Genomic DNA, 14,689 nt, shown 5'->3' on the forward strand with positions numbered 1-14,689 from the left:
CAGGTGTTGCTGAAGGAAGGGGTGCTTAATTTAATCTGACAAGGCTGCAGGGAAACTTCAACCGTCAATTGTGCGTCTCTGTGTGTGTGTGTGTGTGTGTGTGTGTGTGTGTGTGTGGCCGTCTAGGCGGCTCTGAAGTTGGGTCTGAGCCATGTTCCTTTGGCCAACGTAGCCCTCGATGCCCTTGAGGACTGGTCCTCCCACATTCCTCTGGAGACTATGCAGCACTGCTATGCGAGCATCCTTCCTCTTCTGGATGGATACCTGAAAACCACCTCCGACGGTAAGCGCACGATGGTTTCAGGGGAGGTCAGGCACATCTGTTCGCTTCCATTTGAAATGATTTCAGTTTACTAAATGAAGGTTATCATTCAAATGACCAAAATCTATTCCGATGTTGTTGACTTCAGACAAAGACGACAGCAACTGGGAGGTGACGTCTGCTGTGTCTTCGAGAAGTGACAAAGGATACAGCCGAGTGATGACGAGGCTCTTGAAGAAATCGCGCCAGCTCACCACGGTACTGGATGGGAAAGTGGAAGACGTCTTTCAGTGTTTGGGGAGCGCTTTGCTCTTTGTGTTATTTCTCACCGTGGTTTTAAAATAGCATGTCCACTTTGCTCTCTGTAGTCTCTCACCACCCCACCAAGTCAGAGTAAAGTTCATGTAGGAAGTTATATTTTTATATTCTATCTAAAATCATCACATTTGTTTATTTTCCAAAAGGTTAATGGGCCATTACCTTCCGTCCACTGAGTAGTGCGTTCGCCTCATTAGCGCAACAATACAAACACGGAAGGAGGAGGGCATTCTGGTTATGATGTCTGCTAGAACTTACAGACCCCCAAAAATAGTTACAACAGGAGGCATTTAATTTATATTTTAATCTCTTATAAAGATGAATTACTTCAGAATAGACTGCTGAGGAATTCGCTGTTACTGCACGTTGCAGAAATCGATGAGTGCAGCTGCTACACATTGATGAGAAGTTCTGTCCTCGAGCTCACTGATTACTTCTATGTTGATGTAGGAAGACGCTCCTCTTGTCGCGGTGAGGCTCCGGGTGGTGAAGTTGCTCGGTCACCTGGGAGGACAGCTGAACAGGAACCTTGTAACTGGTAAGTCTCATTCATTTGACACTGACGCATCGGGGCCATGCTCCACCGAGAGGGTTTGAGAACACGTGACACATGTGCTGTTTTGTTGATCGTACGCCTCTATTTTCACATTTAGGGGTCTCATCAGAGGAAACGATGAAGAGATTTGTTGCCTGGGATTCTGAGAAGAGGCTCAGCTTTGCGGTGCCATTCGCCGACATGAAGCCGGTCATCTACCTCGACCCATTTCTGCCGCACATCAGTGAACTGGCTCTGTCCACAAGTGACAGACAAACCAAAGTACGTCCTCCATCGTCAAAGCGTTTCCCAAATGCGATGCCAACTTTGGCATGACGACAATGGTGTCGCCCAATAGAAATGATTGTTTCTTTTGTGCTGCAGGTCGCAGCTTGTGAGCTTCTCCACAGCTTGGTGGTCTTCATGGTTGGGAAAAGTGCTCAGATGGTGGAGGGGGACAATAGCTTGCCGCCCATGTACAAGCTGCACAAGAGGCTGTTTCCTGTGCTTCTGCGTCTGGCATGCGATGTGGATCAGGTTTGTGCGCTGGTTGCAATCCAAACGGGGAAAGACGCATGTTGATTATCTCAGGGGAAAAGCACTGAGGTTATTTATAGTTTTCAGGGTTGATTTTAGGGTTTTGGTGGGTGCTAGATATGAGTTGAGACCTGAATATAGATAATCCACAGCACAACAAGTTCTGTGGATAATTTTGAGGATTTTTGTGAAGAGACGTTGCACTTTTAGCGCCACAAGCCGAGTGCCATATAGTCCTATAATATACTACTGAGAAAGCAGATGTCTCCAAAACTAGGCATTCCACACCACAGCCATTTAGATTGATGTATAGCACTACAGGTCAGAGAATCTTTTTGGATGGGGATTATTTCGTAGACTTTCCCTTTTTAAACTATATAAAATACTAAAAACTGAACTGATCTTGTTGACTTAGCTGCAACAGGTGATTGAAAGTTGCAGCTTTCATGTCTCCAGTTGGTTATTAGTTATGTCAGTTTCATGTTAACTCCTGATGTAGTTATCAGCCAGAGCCTGGTTCTTACATGAAGATATCCACAGTAATATTTATGAATTTAAATGTCTTTACCAGGTGACCAGACAGCTCTTTGAACCGCTGGTCATGCAGCTGATTCACTGGTTCACAAACAACAAGAAGTTCGAGAGCCAAGACACAGTAGCTGTTCTGGAGGCCATCATGGTAAGGGGTGATACTCAGTGAAGGGCTTAACAGGTGTTCAAACAAGTCCTGATACTATGCATCAAGAGATGGATTTCAGAAGGATTCCTTTCTGCCACACATACACACATCGGTGTGTTTTTGTTTTCTCTCCTCAGGACGGTGTGGTTGACCCGATGGATAGCACTCTCAGGGACTTCTGTGGCCGCTGCATTGAAGAGTTTGTCAAATGGTCAATCAAACAAACCACCCCCAAGCAGCAGGAGAAGAGCCCGACCAACATGAAGTCCTTGTTCAAGCGTATCTACAGCTTGGCTCTCCACCCTAATGGCTTCAAAAGACTTGGTGCAGCCTTAGCGTTCAACAGCATCTACAGACAATTCAGGTAGAATACTTTTTTGTTGCTGTTTTGACACAATCTGTATCTTGTTTGTCATATTTAAGGTTTGACTGATTTGGTTTGACTGCCTATTTCTCTCTGCAGGGAGGAGAAGTCCTTGGTGGAGCAGTTTATCTTTGAAGTTCTCGTCATATTTGTGGAAAGTCTGGCTCTTGCACACTCAGATGAGCGCTCTATGGGTAACTGTTCCTCCTCTTTAGCTTTATAGATGGGACATTCAGATTGTCATATCACTATCCACGTATTCTTGTCATAAGACTAACTAGCAGTAGAAATGTATGTTTTAAAAGCAGTGTTTTCTTGAAGGTGATGTATCGCGGTGATGCATTTCACTGCAATGTTACAGTACAATGTTTTAATCCACATGTTTGTAATTGTATTGAGAATGTATTTCATAAATTTGTTATTTTTATTCCAGTGCTCTCTTGGTGGGTTACACAAGTTTCATCTGCACGTTAAAGGAAAATAATAGTTTCGTTTTCACAAAGGTCTGCATCTGTTCTTGCCGCTCCTCCATCCTCAGGTACATTGCAGCAGTGTTGCATTGCCATTGATCATCTGAAAAGAATCATCAGTCACAAGGCCCCCAGTCTCAATCAGCACAACCCCAAGACACGCGTCCCAAGGTTGGTAATCTGGTTATCGGCTGGGTTGTTACATCACTTTACATGGTCAACCTGAATAAACAATAGTACAGGACATAATTGCTTTGAAAGGAATTTCAGCGGTACGGTAAATTGTGTATATTAAGCATTTCATTTCATAACTACATAGTGTTTTCACCTTTTATTGTACAAAACGCTGAGTCGCAGTAATGCTCATGAAAAGATAAAACCTTACTGATTATATGTTTAGAATTATCATATGTTCCATCATCGTCTTAATTCCTTTCTGTTCATAAAGGGGCTTTCCACCTGATGGGAAGTTGTGCCTCTTTGATGTGGTGTTATGGCTCCTGGAACAATGTGGCCGTCCTCAGTCTGAGTGTCGCCACAAATGCATGGCACTGTTCCATGAGTTCGTTCCTCTCCTCCCAGGTGAGAAACCCTCCCATGGTAGCCTCGATCAGGTGAACGAGTCAACATCAAATGTTAGTTATAAAAAGAAAATACAATTCTAAACCAAACTCGAATCTTATCAAGACAGCGGTGATGCATTCATTTGTGAATAAATTCTCTGATATTTGTCACTGAACTTAGGAAAGGAGTCTGCATCTCAGTGGGTAGACGGCATACTGAAGGATCACGGCAAAGGTTTCCTGATCTCACGTTTGGAGGGTGGCGGTCTCCTCTCTCAGCCCACTCTCAGGGACCTGACGGGTCCGTTCAGTGTCAGAGCCACCCTGCTGTGGATGGACGTACTGCTGGCTGCCCTGGACTGCTACAACACCTTCATCCACTTGCACATAATCAAGCCGAACCTCATGCTGAGTAAGTAATCAGAAAATCACTCTTACTGACATCATCTGCTCATAAAGTCCTCCCCTGCTCAACATACACACCTTTTATACCGGATGGCCAGTGTAAAAACATGTTTGCCCCGCAGCGATCACAGTTTTTCTTTTTCTTCTTCTTGTTTACTGTTTTGTCAAGGCTCCGAAGAGAAGTCGAGCTTTCTGAAAGGAATACGTTTTTTCTTGATGGAGCTGGCAACTCACGAGCTGGCAGCAGCAGAGAGCTGCTTCCCCTTTGGCAAGAAGACATCTCACTTCAGCCCAAGAGAGGTGGACCAGTACAACTATAGCAAGTGCACCATCATTGTCCGCCTACTGGAGTTTGCCACCATGATTCTTGTCAAAGGAGACGAAGAATTTTGCAAGGTATCAAAGAATTTAAGACACTCTGAACATTAAAGTCATGAGTTTTCTTCTCATTCTCCTTTTTAAAATTATTATTTTGTTCCCCATTTCCTTCATTTATTCCCAGCTTCTGGAACAAGACATTTTTGTCTCTGATTTCTTTGAGCTGACTGTGCTGGTGGTGTGTGAGCCCTCCACTGTGGGGTTCAACATGGCAGATGTGGAGGTAATGAGGAACCTACCAGAAGTGTGCGTTCCTTTACTAAAGGCGCTGCTGGCCTCGCCTTTCCGCACTCGACTTGAAACCAGTTTGCGGAAAAGAATCTCCATTAAAAGGTTTGTAAATCATCTCTAGAGTAGTACTCTAATTTTAAGTTCACTATTAGAAAACAGGACAAGCCACATGCAATGTGTTTCTGTTATTGTCCAATATAAACAAATAGGCAGCTGAATTGGATATTTAAAAATAATATAAAGGATAGCATATCAGTTGTTTCAAATAAAGAACAAAATACCTTCTGATTGCATTCGATGATACCATGATGGTTGTGTTCATCACATATTGTTTCTTTCCTCACGTCGTGAATGTTCACACTAGTGTGGAGGAGTTGTGTGCTGTAGATCTCTATCACTCCAGCACCCTCAGCCGCCACGACCAGATGAATATGGTTCTGTCGTCCTGTAAGCAGATCCACAAAGCCAACTTCCTCAGCTCCATTCTGCACCGTCAGGTATTTGTCATGGGGCTTTTCTAAATGGGATCGTGTGACCATTAACCCACAAGCCGCTTTATATTTGCAGCACCGTTTTTTTTGCTTGTTGCGATGTGCCATGCATTTCAGTTCTCATAAGAATTCAATGGCAATACAGTGTTTTTATCTTCTAATAAAGAACACACATTTTGTTTGTCTTTCTCGTCGCATTGAAGGATGGCACATATGCCAAATCCCTTGGGTCCAGACTTCTAATGGCAGTGTATAAAGGAATAGCGCCGGGTGAGGAGCGGAAGGCACTTCCATCCTTGGACATAAATACCAAGAGTCTGGCGGATGGCCTGCTTCAGCTCGCCTTCTCTCTAAATCAACAGGTCAGTGCTGCCTCTCTTTGGGTTAGCTTTGATCAAATCAGAGGAAATGTGAACAACCTGGGGTGAGTTATTTGAGCTGCAGACAGTTGAAAAAAGTTAGGATGAAAATAATGTAGCAATATTAATAGTGGCTGGATTAGACCTCTTGTAAACTGTTTTTTTATTTTCTATAAGTATACCAAGTGTCTGACAGCTTTCCTCTTGTATGTTGCTGTTTCTCTGCAGAGTGAGCAGCTGGTGGACCTGTTGTTGAACACCATCATGCTCTCTGTGCCAATCTCTGGAAGTCAGTGCCATAACTTCCTGAGCTTCTCGCACGGCGAGTACTTCTACAGTCTCTTCCAGATGACCATCAACACTGAGCTGCTGAGAAGTTTAAACACCACGGTGGCACGACTCATGGAGGCGTCCTCTCAAAACCCCAGCATGGTAGCTCCTTCTTCTTCTTTTTTATTACATTTTTCAATTCCAGAACATTTGTCCTAACTGTTTTAGCCATGCACCTGTGATGGAGCATTATTGTTTTTCCTGCATTTGAGGTTATTTTCTTTCTGGTGTCGAATCAGGTGAGCGTGTTGCTGAATGGCATTCTGGACCACAGCTTTAGAGAGCGCTCTGTGAGGAAGAACCAGGGGAAACAGCTGGTCGAAGCGGTGCTAGGAAGATGGAACAGTCTGCAGTCGTGGTGGGAGGGACACTCCTCCACGCCAGAGAGCAAAACGGCCACTCTACTGCTGCTCTCCAAGCTGCTTCAGGTATCCTGATGCTGCAGTTACCGCATGCATGTCCCCTAGAGAAACATCCTTTATCGTGTTAACTAGGAACTGTAGCTGCCAGGTTTGTGAATAAGTAATAATAATCGGCATTTAAGTGACCAGCCTGTGAAAAATACATACAATGCAGTAAATTACAAGCTTACCTATTGTTTTTCTTTAATGTCCTCCATTTATTCCATGGACACTTTATCCCCCTCTGTCATCAGATTGACTCTTCCGTCTCCTCCGATGCCAACCACAAAGCCTTCAAACCGGTGTTTTCCACTTTCACCATGCTGCTGGTTGACGTGAATCTGCCACTGAATCTCAAGGTAATGGAAATGTATACATTTTATAGCCTCAGTATCGTGGCTCGTTTCAAATTGCCATATCGGACTCTGTGTGTGCTTTATTTTCTTTGATTTCCTCAACTCTTCAGAGTCAGGCTCTGCTGGTGTTGCCCTTCTTCACAACCCTCCCAGAGAAGCCACTTGCTGACCTGCAGAAAGCCCTGGACGACCTGGTCGTGTCCCACTTCCCCATGCAGTCCGATGAGTTCGCTAAGGGCTCGCTGCATCGCAACAACTACATGGACTGTACCCGAAAGGTGAATTCAGATTAAGGAGGATACCACAGATTCAGGGGCCAAATTCATTGATATAATTTAGTTTTTCTTCAAACCCTCATATGTGGCACGTATCTCTTGCATGTTTGACCATGTAAGAAAGGTTGTAATGTTGCACCAATCGTACATTTCTTTCTGTCTTTTAGTTGCTGGATGCCCTTGAGCTTTCTCAGAGCCCACTTCTTCTCAAGCTGATGGCAGGGATTCTGTGTCGTGACAGAAAACACATCATGGAGGAGACCTTCCAAACCTGTTTCCAAAGAATCGCTAGCCGGTTAGTCAAGACTCATTCATGGGAGACGGCGAGGTTACCCATGAGGCATCAGTGTGTTGAATTGGCCAGTTAAATTATCCTATTACTTGAGTTATTGGAATTCTCTTCTTTTGTTTTTCACTCCGCATGTCTGTCAATGTCTGACTCCATGTAGGTCGAGCAGCGAGCGGCAGCTGCAGCTGCTGTGCACCGTGTTCGGGGTGATCCAGCGGGGCGACGTGCCGATGAGCTCCGTGCTGGAGGCCATGATGGAGAGGGTCCTGCTACCTCTCGCCTCTCACTGCAGCACCAAGGCCCTCAATGACTTCTTTGTCACCAATGTGTCTGACATCATAGTTTTGCTGCTCAGTCGCTTCACAAAGGTTTGCGTCTTAACATTTTGGGGAGTATTTAAAGTGCCTCACACTTAAACTTGGAAAACAATATTAATTCTTTAAAGAAAACAATTAAAGATGATAGCTGTTGCAGCTGGGTTTGTTATTTCCCTGTTAGTTTAGTTTTTTTTTTAGAGATATGTGCTCATGTTTAGCTTATTAATCTTAACTCTTTGCTAATATAGTTATTTGTATCCTCACAGGCCAAAGCTAATGCTGAATTATTTAGGTCAGAGAGGCACATGGAAAATGTTTTTTATGGCTAATTTATTTGTCAATTTCAGTCAAATGAAATGGAATTTGAGATCCAGTTGATGAAGAAGAACGGCTGCTTCAAGCTGATGGAGCTCCTGTATTGTCAGCTTTCCAAAGAAGAGGTTTACTCCAAGGGATCCCGCATTAATCAAGCCTACTGTCGATCAGACAAACCCGAAGGGAATGAGTTGTCCAAGACCTTGATCAAGTAAGACACTTTGATGGTTCGAGAAGTGACACGACAGTGATGTAAAGTGTCCTCGTTGTTCCATGACCGAATGCTGATTTCATTTGAATTAGGTCGTGTTTTGAAGCCTTCACTGAGAACATGGCCGGTGAGACTCAGCTGCTTGAACTGAGGAGGCACTACCACTGTGCTGCGTACAACTGTGCCATCGCCGCCATCAGCTGTAGCTTCAATGAGCCCAAGTTCTACTACGGCTTCCTCTTCAGTGAGAAACCCGAGAAGGTACTGACCGGCTTGTTTAATTATATGCAACTCTCTTCAGCGCTGTGGCCATCTTTAATTTTGGAGCCATGCGCTACGACTGATTCTGTGTGTAATCCATGGAAAGAGATGAAAGGCGATGTATTCTAGTTCACTGGTTGTGGTTTTCTGTCCTCGTCTAGAATCAGTTAATTCTGGAGAATATCATCGACGTTAAAAGGACCTACAACTTTCCAATTGAAATTGAAGTACGTTTCTTTTTTTTAACGGGCCTGTTTGTTTAGCACGATACTTTGAGTTGCAGTTTATTCATACATATTTATATATATCCCCGTAGGTCCCACTTGAGAGAAAGAAGAAATATGTCATGATTCGTAAAGAAGTGAGCGAGGAGAGTGGAGGTATGTTCTGCTGCTGGCAATGTTTTGAAGCTGTTGGAAGTTCGCGCACTTTGCCACAGATGAGTTGCGACTTGCCTAAGGTCTGAAGAAAATGATTTTTACAATGTAATGGGATGCGATTGAGCTCACAAAAGGTCAATAGGTGGCCATAGAGGTCAGTGCATCTCCAGTGGATGAGTTCATGAGATCTATGTTCTGGTTCCCACAGAAGCGCCAGTGTACCTGTCGTCCCAGTCTTACATGGCCGACAGCAGCCTGAGTGAGGAGATGAGCCAGTTTGATTTCTCCACCGGAGTCCAAAGCTTTTCCTTCAGCTCCCAAAACCCAGAAGGACACAGGCGACCTGTTGCAAAAAGAGTGAGAGGCATTAGTCTTTTGCGTTTCCCTTTTATGAAACTGCACCAAACTGGTGGCATGCTTTAGTGGCATATGATGGTCTGAACAGTGTTTTTATGTTTGTGCATCAAGGAAACGGAGGAGAAAAATCCCTCCCAGGATGCAATGGTGGATCTAGAAATGGATGAGCTGAATCAGCATGAATGCATGGTGACCATGACTGCTCTTATTGGACACATGCTAAGGAACAACATAACCCCCAAAACGGAACAGGTCAGTGGCACCAGGAGGAGTAAAGCAGGAAAAACAAATGCATACCTTTTTACATCCAATAAATTACAGTCATTTAGTCTCTTTCTTTTTAATGCACATAATCATATGCAAATATTATTCTGAAACTGTTCTCTTCTTCGGTAATGAAACAGGGAACCATGCCGAGTGAACTGCCTCCATGGATGAAATTTCTACATGGCAAACTATCAAATCCAGCGACACCTCTGAATATTCGACTCTTCATCTCAAAGTTGATCATCAACACAGAGGAGGTACATTATGCTTAGCAGATGCTTTTATCCAAAGCAACTGACCATAAGTGTATTCAACCATCTGTACAAACACAAGAATCAAGAAAGCCAAACTACAAAGTGCTTTAAAATGTGTTGAAGCGGATGCTGGCAGCCACTGGTAACCAGTGAAGGGCGCGGAGTAGTGTGGGTGAATTTAGGCTAAAGACCAGTCGAGCTGCTGCATTCTAGATGAGCTGCAGAGGTCGGGTGGCACTAGCAGGTAGACCCACCAGGAGGGGGTTACAGTCGTAAACATCCCTCAATGTGAACCTGTATGCGACTCCTCATCCTGCTGCTCCTCTTCACCATCGGTCTGAGGAGTTAACACCTGCTGTTGATCTTTCCAGGTTTTCCGGCCTTATGCCAAGCACTGGCTGGGGCCGCTCCTGCAGGTCGTCGTTTCTGGAAACAACGGAGGAGAGGGGATCCATTTTATGGTGGTGGACATTATCGTCATAGTGCTCTCCTGGACGAGCCTGGTCAGCCCCAAGGTGGCTAATACTTTCTTTTTAAAGGCCGCGGCTAGTGATTACATTTTTGCGCAGTCATCACAAGTTAAATTGTTTCTTTTCTATCACATGAAATAACGGGTGTATTACTGTTAGTAAAAAGGTTCTTTTGTCCCAGGGAAACCCCAGAGATGAAGTGCTCGCCAACCGGCTGTTAGAGTTCCTGATGAAGCATAGCTTCCACTCCACGAGGGCAGTTTTCCGGCACAATCTGGAGATCATTCGTACCGTGGTTGAGTGCTGGAAAGACTGCCTCCATGTGCCTTACAGGTGGGTCTTGTATACTCTGAATGAACAGATATGTTTGACACAAGCCTGTGGCGTAGCCTGGAGACACTCTACACCACGCGGCATGCTCCCTGGAGGTGTAAAGAGAAATGTCTTGTCATAAAAAGCTGTTGTTGAAAGTAGAACTGTGATTGAAGCAGACACCCACAAGGCTTTCTGGAATGAGCTTGTCCCTTTCCCCTTTCTCTACGGTCAGGTGTACACAAAGTCTTCCTATCTACCGGTGTCTTGACTTATATATGTGAAGTATCGATAAAGAAACCCCAAACTCTTGAAAAATATTTGTACTCCTAATTTGAAAGATTTTCACAAAAACTTCGGTGCGATTTCAAAGCCAGATGGAAAACTGACTCAAGATGTTAATTATGAATAATATAAATGCGTTTGTCATTGTGTAATTCTGTAAAATACTGGTTAATGCGCTCTACTTGCTGGCTGGTGTATGAAATCTGGTAGTACAAAGAAAATGGAATCGAACCGGTCCGTGACTTTATCGTTTTCTTGCCCCTGTAGTCTGATATATGAGCGTTTTCGTGGCACGGACCCAAACAGCAAAGACAACTCTGTTGGACTTCAGCTCCTGGGAATCATCCTGGCAAACAACCTCCCTGTTTACGAGGCCTCGTGTGGAATTGAATACGACAGGTAAGCTGACAGCTTTATTTATTCAATACCACCGATTATTTTGCTCACACAACTGTTCCTTCTTTACGCTGCAGGAGAAAAATAATCTATGAAAAGAGATCGAGCGCAATATATTCAAACATTACTGGTTTCCTCTGATGTTTTCAGGTACATCCAGTCTCTCACCAACAACGTGTCCTTCGTGAGATATAAAGACGTCTACGCAGCTGCTGCTGAGATTATTGGCCTCACCCTGAAGAACATGAGTGAAACGGACGCGGTATGACATCTTCCTCAGTTTGGTTGAATTACAGTGACTCTTCATTTATGTTTCTGTCTGAGATCTCAAAGCAACTCCGTAGCAAAGATCTTAGAAGATCTGGGAAATGAATGCCTCAGTCAGTCGATATACACATCGCTCTTCACTTGATATCTGTTATCTGCAATACTCTTATATTGAATCCATGATATTTAGTCAGATCTTGTGTCTTTCTTGTCCCAGCATCGGCAGAAGCTTCTCAGTGCTGCTGCAAATAATATAACCAATCTGAAGAAAAAAGACATGGATGACAAGTTCATTATTTGCTTGAACAAAGTTTCAAAGCACTTTCCTCCGTTTATGGATCGGTGAGTTCGTAGTTGTGTTTTATGTGATTCCCCTCGAAAATAAATAATTTCTTGAATCTCAGTGTATGTAAATGTCATATTGTAACCGCGGCTTCACTTTGAATTTCTTCAGGTTTTTCAACCATGTGTTCTCCCTCCTGCCCAAACTGCACGGCATCTTAAAGACTCAATGTTTGGAGTGCGTGCTGAGCCGTGCTGATGTCATCCCGGACATCTTTCTCCATCTGAAGACCACAGGCTTTATCCAGATGATGGGCCACAGGTGAGTCCGGTCCATGTTTATTGTCCTGCAGATGGTTTAAAGTGGTGTTGTCTCGAGAGTAATTGTAATAACGCATTCGAAATGTTCATTTGTGCTGAAACCATGTTTGTGCATGTTGCTCTTCAGGGATGAAGCCAGGCAGAGAGTGTGTCTGGATATCATCCACAAGATCATCGCCTGCCTGAGTCCAGTTCAGCTTCAGGAGCTCCTGGGAGCCGTGACGGCGTTTGTCTCCCATCCTTCACCAGTGTGCAGAGAGAGGATGTATGACATCCTCATGTGGATCCAGGACAACTACAGGTACTGTTTTCCCATAATGCATTGATTTTAATAACCTTCTTCTGATGTTACTCAGGGGCGGCCTTAAATACTATATCAATGTAGGGCAAAGAATGTCCAGAGAGCTTTTTTTATACTGCTTTCTATTTGCACCAGACTGCAATATGCAGTGGCATGAGCAGTGACTGGTCACTTCCTGGTATGATCTTTATTCATATGCTGTTTGTAATTTTTCCAGTGATGCAGAGAGCATGGAGGACAGCACCTCAATCGAGGTTTTGAATGCAGCGAAAGAAACACTACTTCAGGGACTGGCTGAAGAAAACCAAGGCCTTCAGTAAGAAGCAACTAGTTGTCATTTGTTTGATTTATCTGATCATTTTTCAGATTATGCAAGAAAACTGACTGAAAGAAAATCCTCTCCTGTTTTGTTTTTTAGGCTTTATGTTCATAACTTCTGGAGTCAGGAGAAGCGCCTACCAACTGCGACCCTGGAGCGGATGTTGACGGTGCTTGGTTCTCTCTACTCCCGTCCAATAGAGAGGCATTTCTTGAGCTTGGCTACCAATCTGCTGCTGGAAATGACCAGCCAGAGTCCCGACTTCAAAAGAAACATCTTTGAGTACCCACTGTCAGAGTGTACCTTCCAGGTCAGTTGAAACCCACAGTATTTATGTCTCTCAGGGGGTTACTTTGCAAGGAATTAGCTTTGAGATTTTGGGGATTTGTATGTCACTGATGAGCCCGCTGTGTTAATTATATTCCTCCACTCTCTAGGACTATGTGATCGACTCCAACTGGCGCTTCAGGAGCACAGTGATGACTCCCATGTTTGTTGAAACCCAAAGATCTCAAGGCCCGGAGAGTGTGGCAGCGTCGCAGTCTGGAGGCCTGATGGGGAAGGTCCGAGCCACTCAGAGTTCATTAGAGTTCAGCCAAACCCAAACAGCAGGTACTGCTATAAGTCCATATCCTGGTGTTGGAGCAGCACTAGATGGAAGAGTTTGCTGTATCGAAAGCTTTGAGGTGAAGATATGTATATTTACCTTGATTTGTATTTATTTTCCCTCTAGGTCGCCGTTCAGCCTATAATTGGCTGACGGGCAGCACGGTGGACACACTAGCAGAGCACACACTTGGCTCTGAGTCTCTGTCGTCATTGTTGGCGTTTGATAAGAAATCAGAGAGGCAAACTACAGCGAGGAGACCAGTGGGAGAAGGCTTTGGGCTGAGGCGCCTTACTGTATCAACCGATGAGGTGGACAGTCGCACTAATGGTTGGTTTTCACTTTCCATCCGGCACTTAACGTTTTTGTTCTTCTTGAGTCCGTTCCAAGACAGAAACAGTGATTCAAATGGAGTGGAATTCTGTAAATGTGTTTCCGTTTGTCTTTATCTCAACAGCGGCAAATGAGCAGCGCAGTAGCATCCTCAGATTGAGGCGCAGATTTCTCAAAGATCAGGAGAAAGTCGGCTTGACTTTTGCGCATAAAGAGATCCAACAACAAAGACAGAAAAAGGTATCAAAAATGCAACAAATCAATATGCAGATCAATACACGTCCTTAGTGAAATTCATTTGAGAAAGACTGCAGCGCAAACATTGTGAAGATTGATTACTGTAGAGTCTCACTGACTGTCTGCGGTTGTGTCGTGTGTCCCATAGGTAGACAAAGCTGATCAAAGGCTGCGAAAAGAGGCTCAGGTGACTCTCTATCGTAACTACCGAGTGGGAGACTTCCCAGACATCCAGATCCCATACAGCAGCCTCATCGCCCCCCTTCAAGCCTTAGCCCAGGTAACACACCCTCTGCTCTCTGTGTCCTTCCCACAAAGTACACCGTCTCTAAATATGAATCAATACTTATACCCTTTTCTTCCTTCTCCGATGCATGTTCCTTTAGAGAGATCCAATTTTAGCCAAACAGCTGTTTAGCTCCCTGTTTGCTGGAATCTTCCAAGAGATGGAAACGCACAAAACGAGAGAGGAGAGCGGGAGGATTAAAGAGGAGCTGCGAGGCACCATGAATACATTCCTGACCAAGAGCACCCTCTGCTTCCCTCCATTCATAGCATGTGTTCAGGTATCACCCAGAGAAAGTATTTTAATATTGAAAATGCCTCGATAGTCGATCGCTTAATTATTAGAGTAAAACTCAAGACTTTAAACTTCAAGGCTGAAATCCGATAGGTTGAGTTGATACTCTCTGGTTGTGTTGTTAGGACATGTGCCGCCAGCATCAGGAGCTGCATCAAGTCGACCCAGCCGCCATCAGCTCCACCTGCCTGATGAGCCTCCAGCAGCCGTCGGGCATCCTGCTGCTGGAAGAGGGCTTGTTGCATGACGGGGGCCAGAACGAGCCTCCTGCCAAGCGATCACGAGGACACAAAGAAATCCCCCCAGAGACCAACAAATGGATCCACCTAGCAAGGTGGGTCAACGTTGTTGACCGCGATACCGGTTCTATCAGT

At 44.5% G+C, this 14,689-nt stretch overlaps 1 protein-coding gene across 1 annotated transcript in view; it reads left to right on the plus strand.

Annotated features, from left to right (window-relative positions):
• LOC130206059 (DNA-dependent protein kinase catalytic subunit-like) overlaps positions 1–14,689 on the plus strand; it is a 35,529-nt gene that overhangs the window by 11,109 nt on the left and 9,731 nt on the right. Inside the window, exons 21-63 of the mRNA XM_056433774.1 lie at positions 127–283; positions 411–520; positions 1,031–1,118; positions 1,234–1,397; positions 1,500–1,652; positions 2,224–2,331; positions 2,469–2,695; positions 2,795–2,889; positions 3,234–3,336; positions 3,614–3,747; positions 3,910–4,140; positions 4,303–4,529; positions 4,636–4,844; positions 5,107–5,239; positions 5,437–5,595; positions 5,821–6,024; positions 6,162–6,350; positions 6,578–6,682; positions 6,790–6,957; positions 7,122–7,249; positions 7,404–7,611; positions 7,908–8,086; positions 8,179–8,347; positions 8,509–8,574; positions 8,664–8,727; positions 8,936–9,084; positions 9,196–9,336; positions 9,489–9,608; positions 9,977–10,120; positions 10,257–10,408; positions 10,940–11,071; positions 11,219–11,330; positions 11,553–11,677; positions 11,790–11,939; positions 12,066–12,239; positions 12,457–12,555; positions 12,658–12,868; positions 12,996–13,170; positions 13,292–13,495; positions 13,623–13,738; positions 13,884–14,015; positions 14,122–14,301; positions 14,441–14,649. Of these exons, the coding sequence (XP_056289749.1) occupies positions 127–283; positions 411–520; positions 1,031–1,118; positions 1,234–1,397; positions 1,500–1,652; positions 2,224–2,331; positions 2,469–2,695; positions 2,795–2,889; positions 3,234–3,336; positions 3,614–3,747; positions 3,910–4,140; positions 4,303–4,529; positions 4,636–4,844; positions 5,107–5,239; positions 5,437–5,595; positions 5,821–6,024; positions 6,162–6,350; positions 6,578–6,682; positions 6,790–6,957; positions 7,122–7,249; positions 7,404–7,611; positions 7,908–8,086; positions 8,179–8,347; positions 8,509–8,574; positions 8,664–8,727; positions 8,936–9,084; positions 9,196–9,336; positions 9,489–9,608; positions 9,977–10,120; positions 10,257–10,408; positions 10,940–11,071; positions 11,219–11,330; positions 11,553–11,677; positions 11,790–11,939; positions 12,066–12,239; positions 12,457–12,555; positions 12,658–12,868; positions 12,996–13,170; positions 13,292–13,495; positions 13,623–13,738; positions 13,884–14,015; positions 14,122–14,301; positions 14,441–14,649 (6,503 nt within the window). The remainder of the gene's footprint in view (positions 1–126; positions 284–410; positions 521–1,030; positions 1,119–1,233; positions 1,398–1,499; positions 1,653–2,223; positions 2,332–2,468; positions 2,696–2,794; positions 2,890–3,233; positions 3,337–3,613; positions 3,748–3,909; positions 4,141–4,302; positions 4,530–4,635; positions 4,845–5,106; positions 5,240–5,436; positions 5,596–5,820; positions 6,025–6,161; positions 6,351–6,577; positions 6,683–6,789; positions 6,958–7,121; positions 7,250–7,403; positions 7,612–7,907; positions 8,087–8,178; positions 8,348–8,508; positions 8,575–8,663; positions 8,728–8,935; positions 9,085–9,195; positions 9,337–9,488; positions 9,609–9,976; positions 10,121–10,256; positions 10,409–10,939; positions 11,072–11,218; positions 11,331–11,552; positions 11,678–11,789; positions 11,940–12,065; positions 12,240–12,456; positions 12,556–12,657; positions 12,869–12,995; positions 13,171–13,291; positions 13,496–13,622; positions 13,739–13,883; positions 14,016–14,121; positions 14,302–14,440; positions 14,650–14,689) is intronic.

The sequence above is a fragment of the Pseudoliparis swirei genome, chromosome 16 (assembly GCF_029220125.1).
Source record: "Pseudoliparis swirei isolate HS2019 ecotype Mariana Trench chromosome 16, NWPU_hadal_v1, whole genome shotgun sequence".
Taxonomy (NCBI): domain Eukaryota; kingdom Metazoa; phylum Chordata; class Actinopteri; order Perciformes; family Liparidae; genus Pseudoliparis; species Pseudoliparis swirei.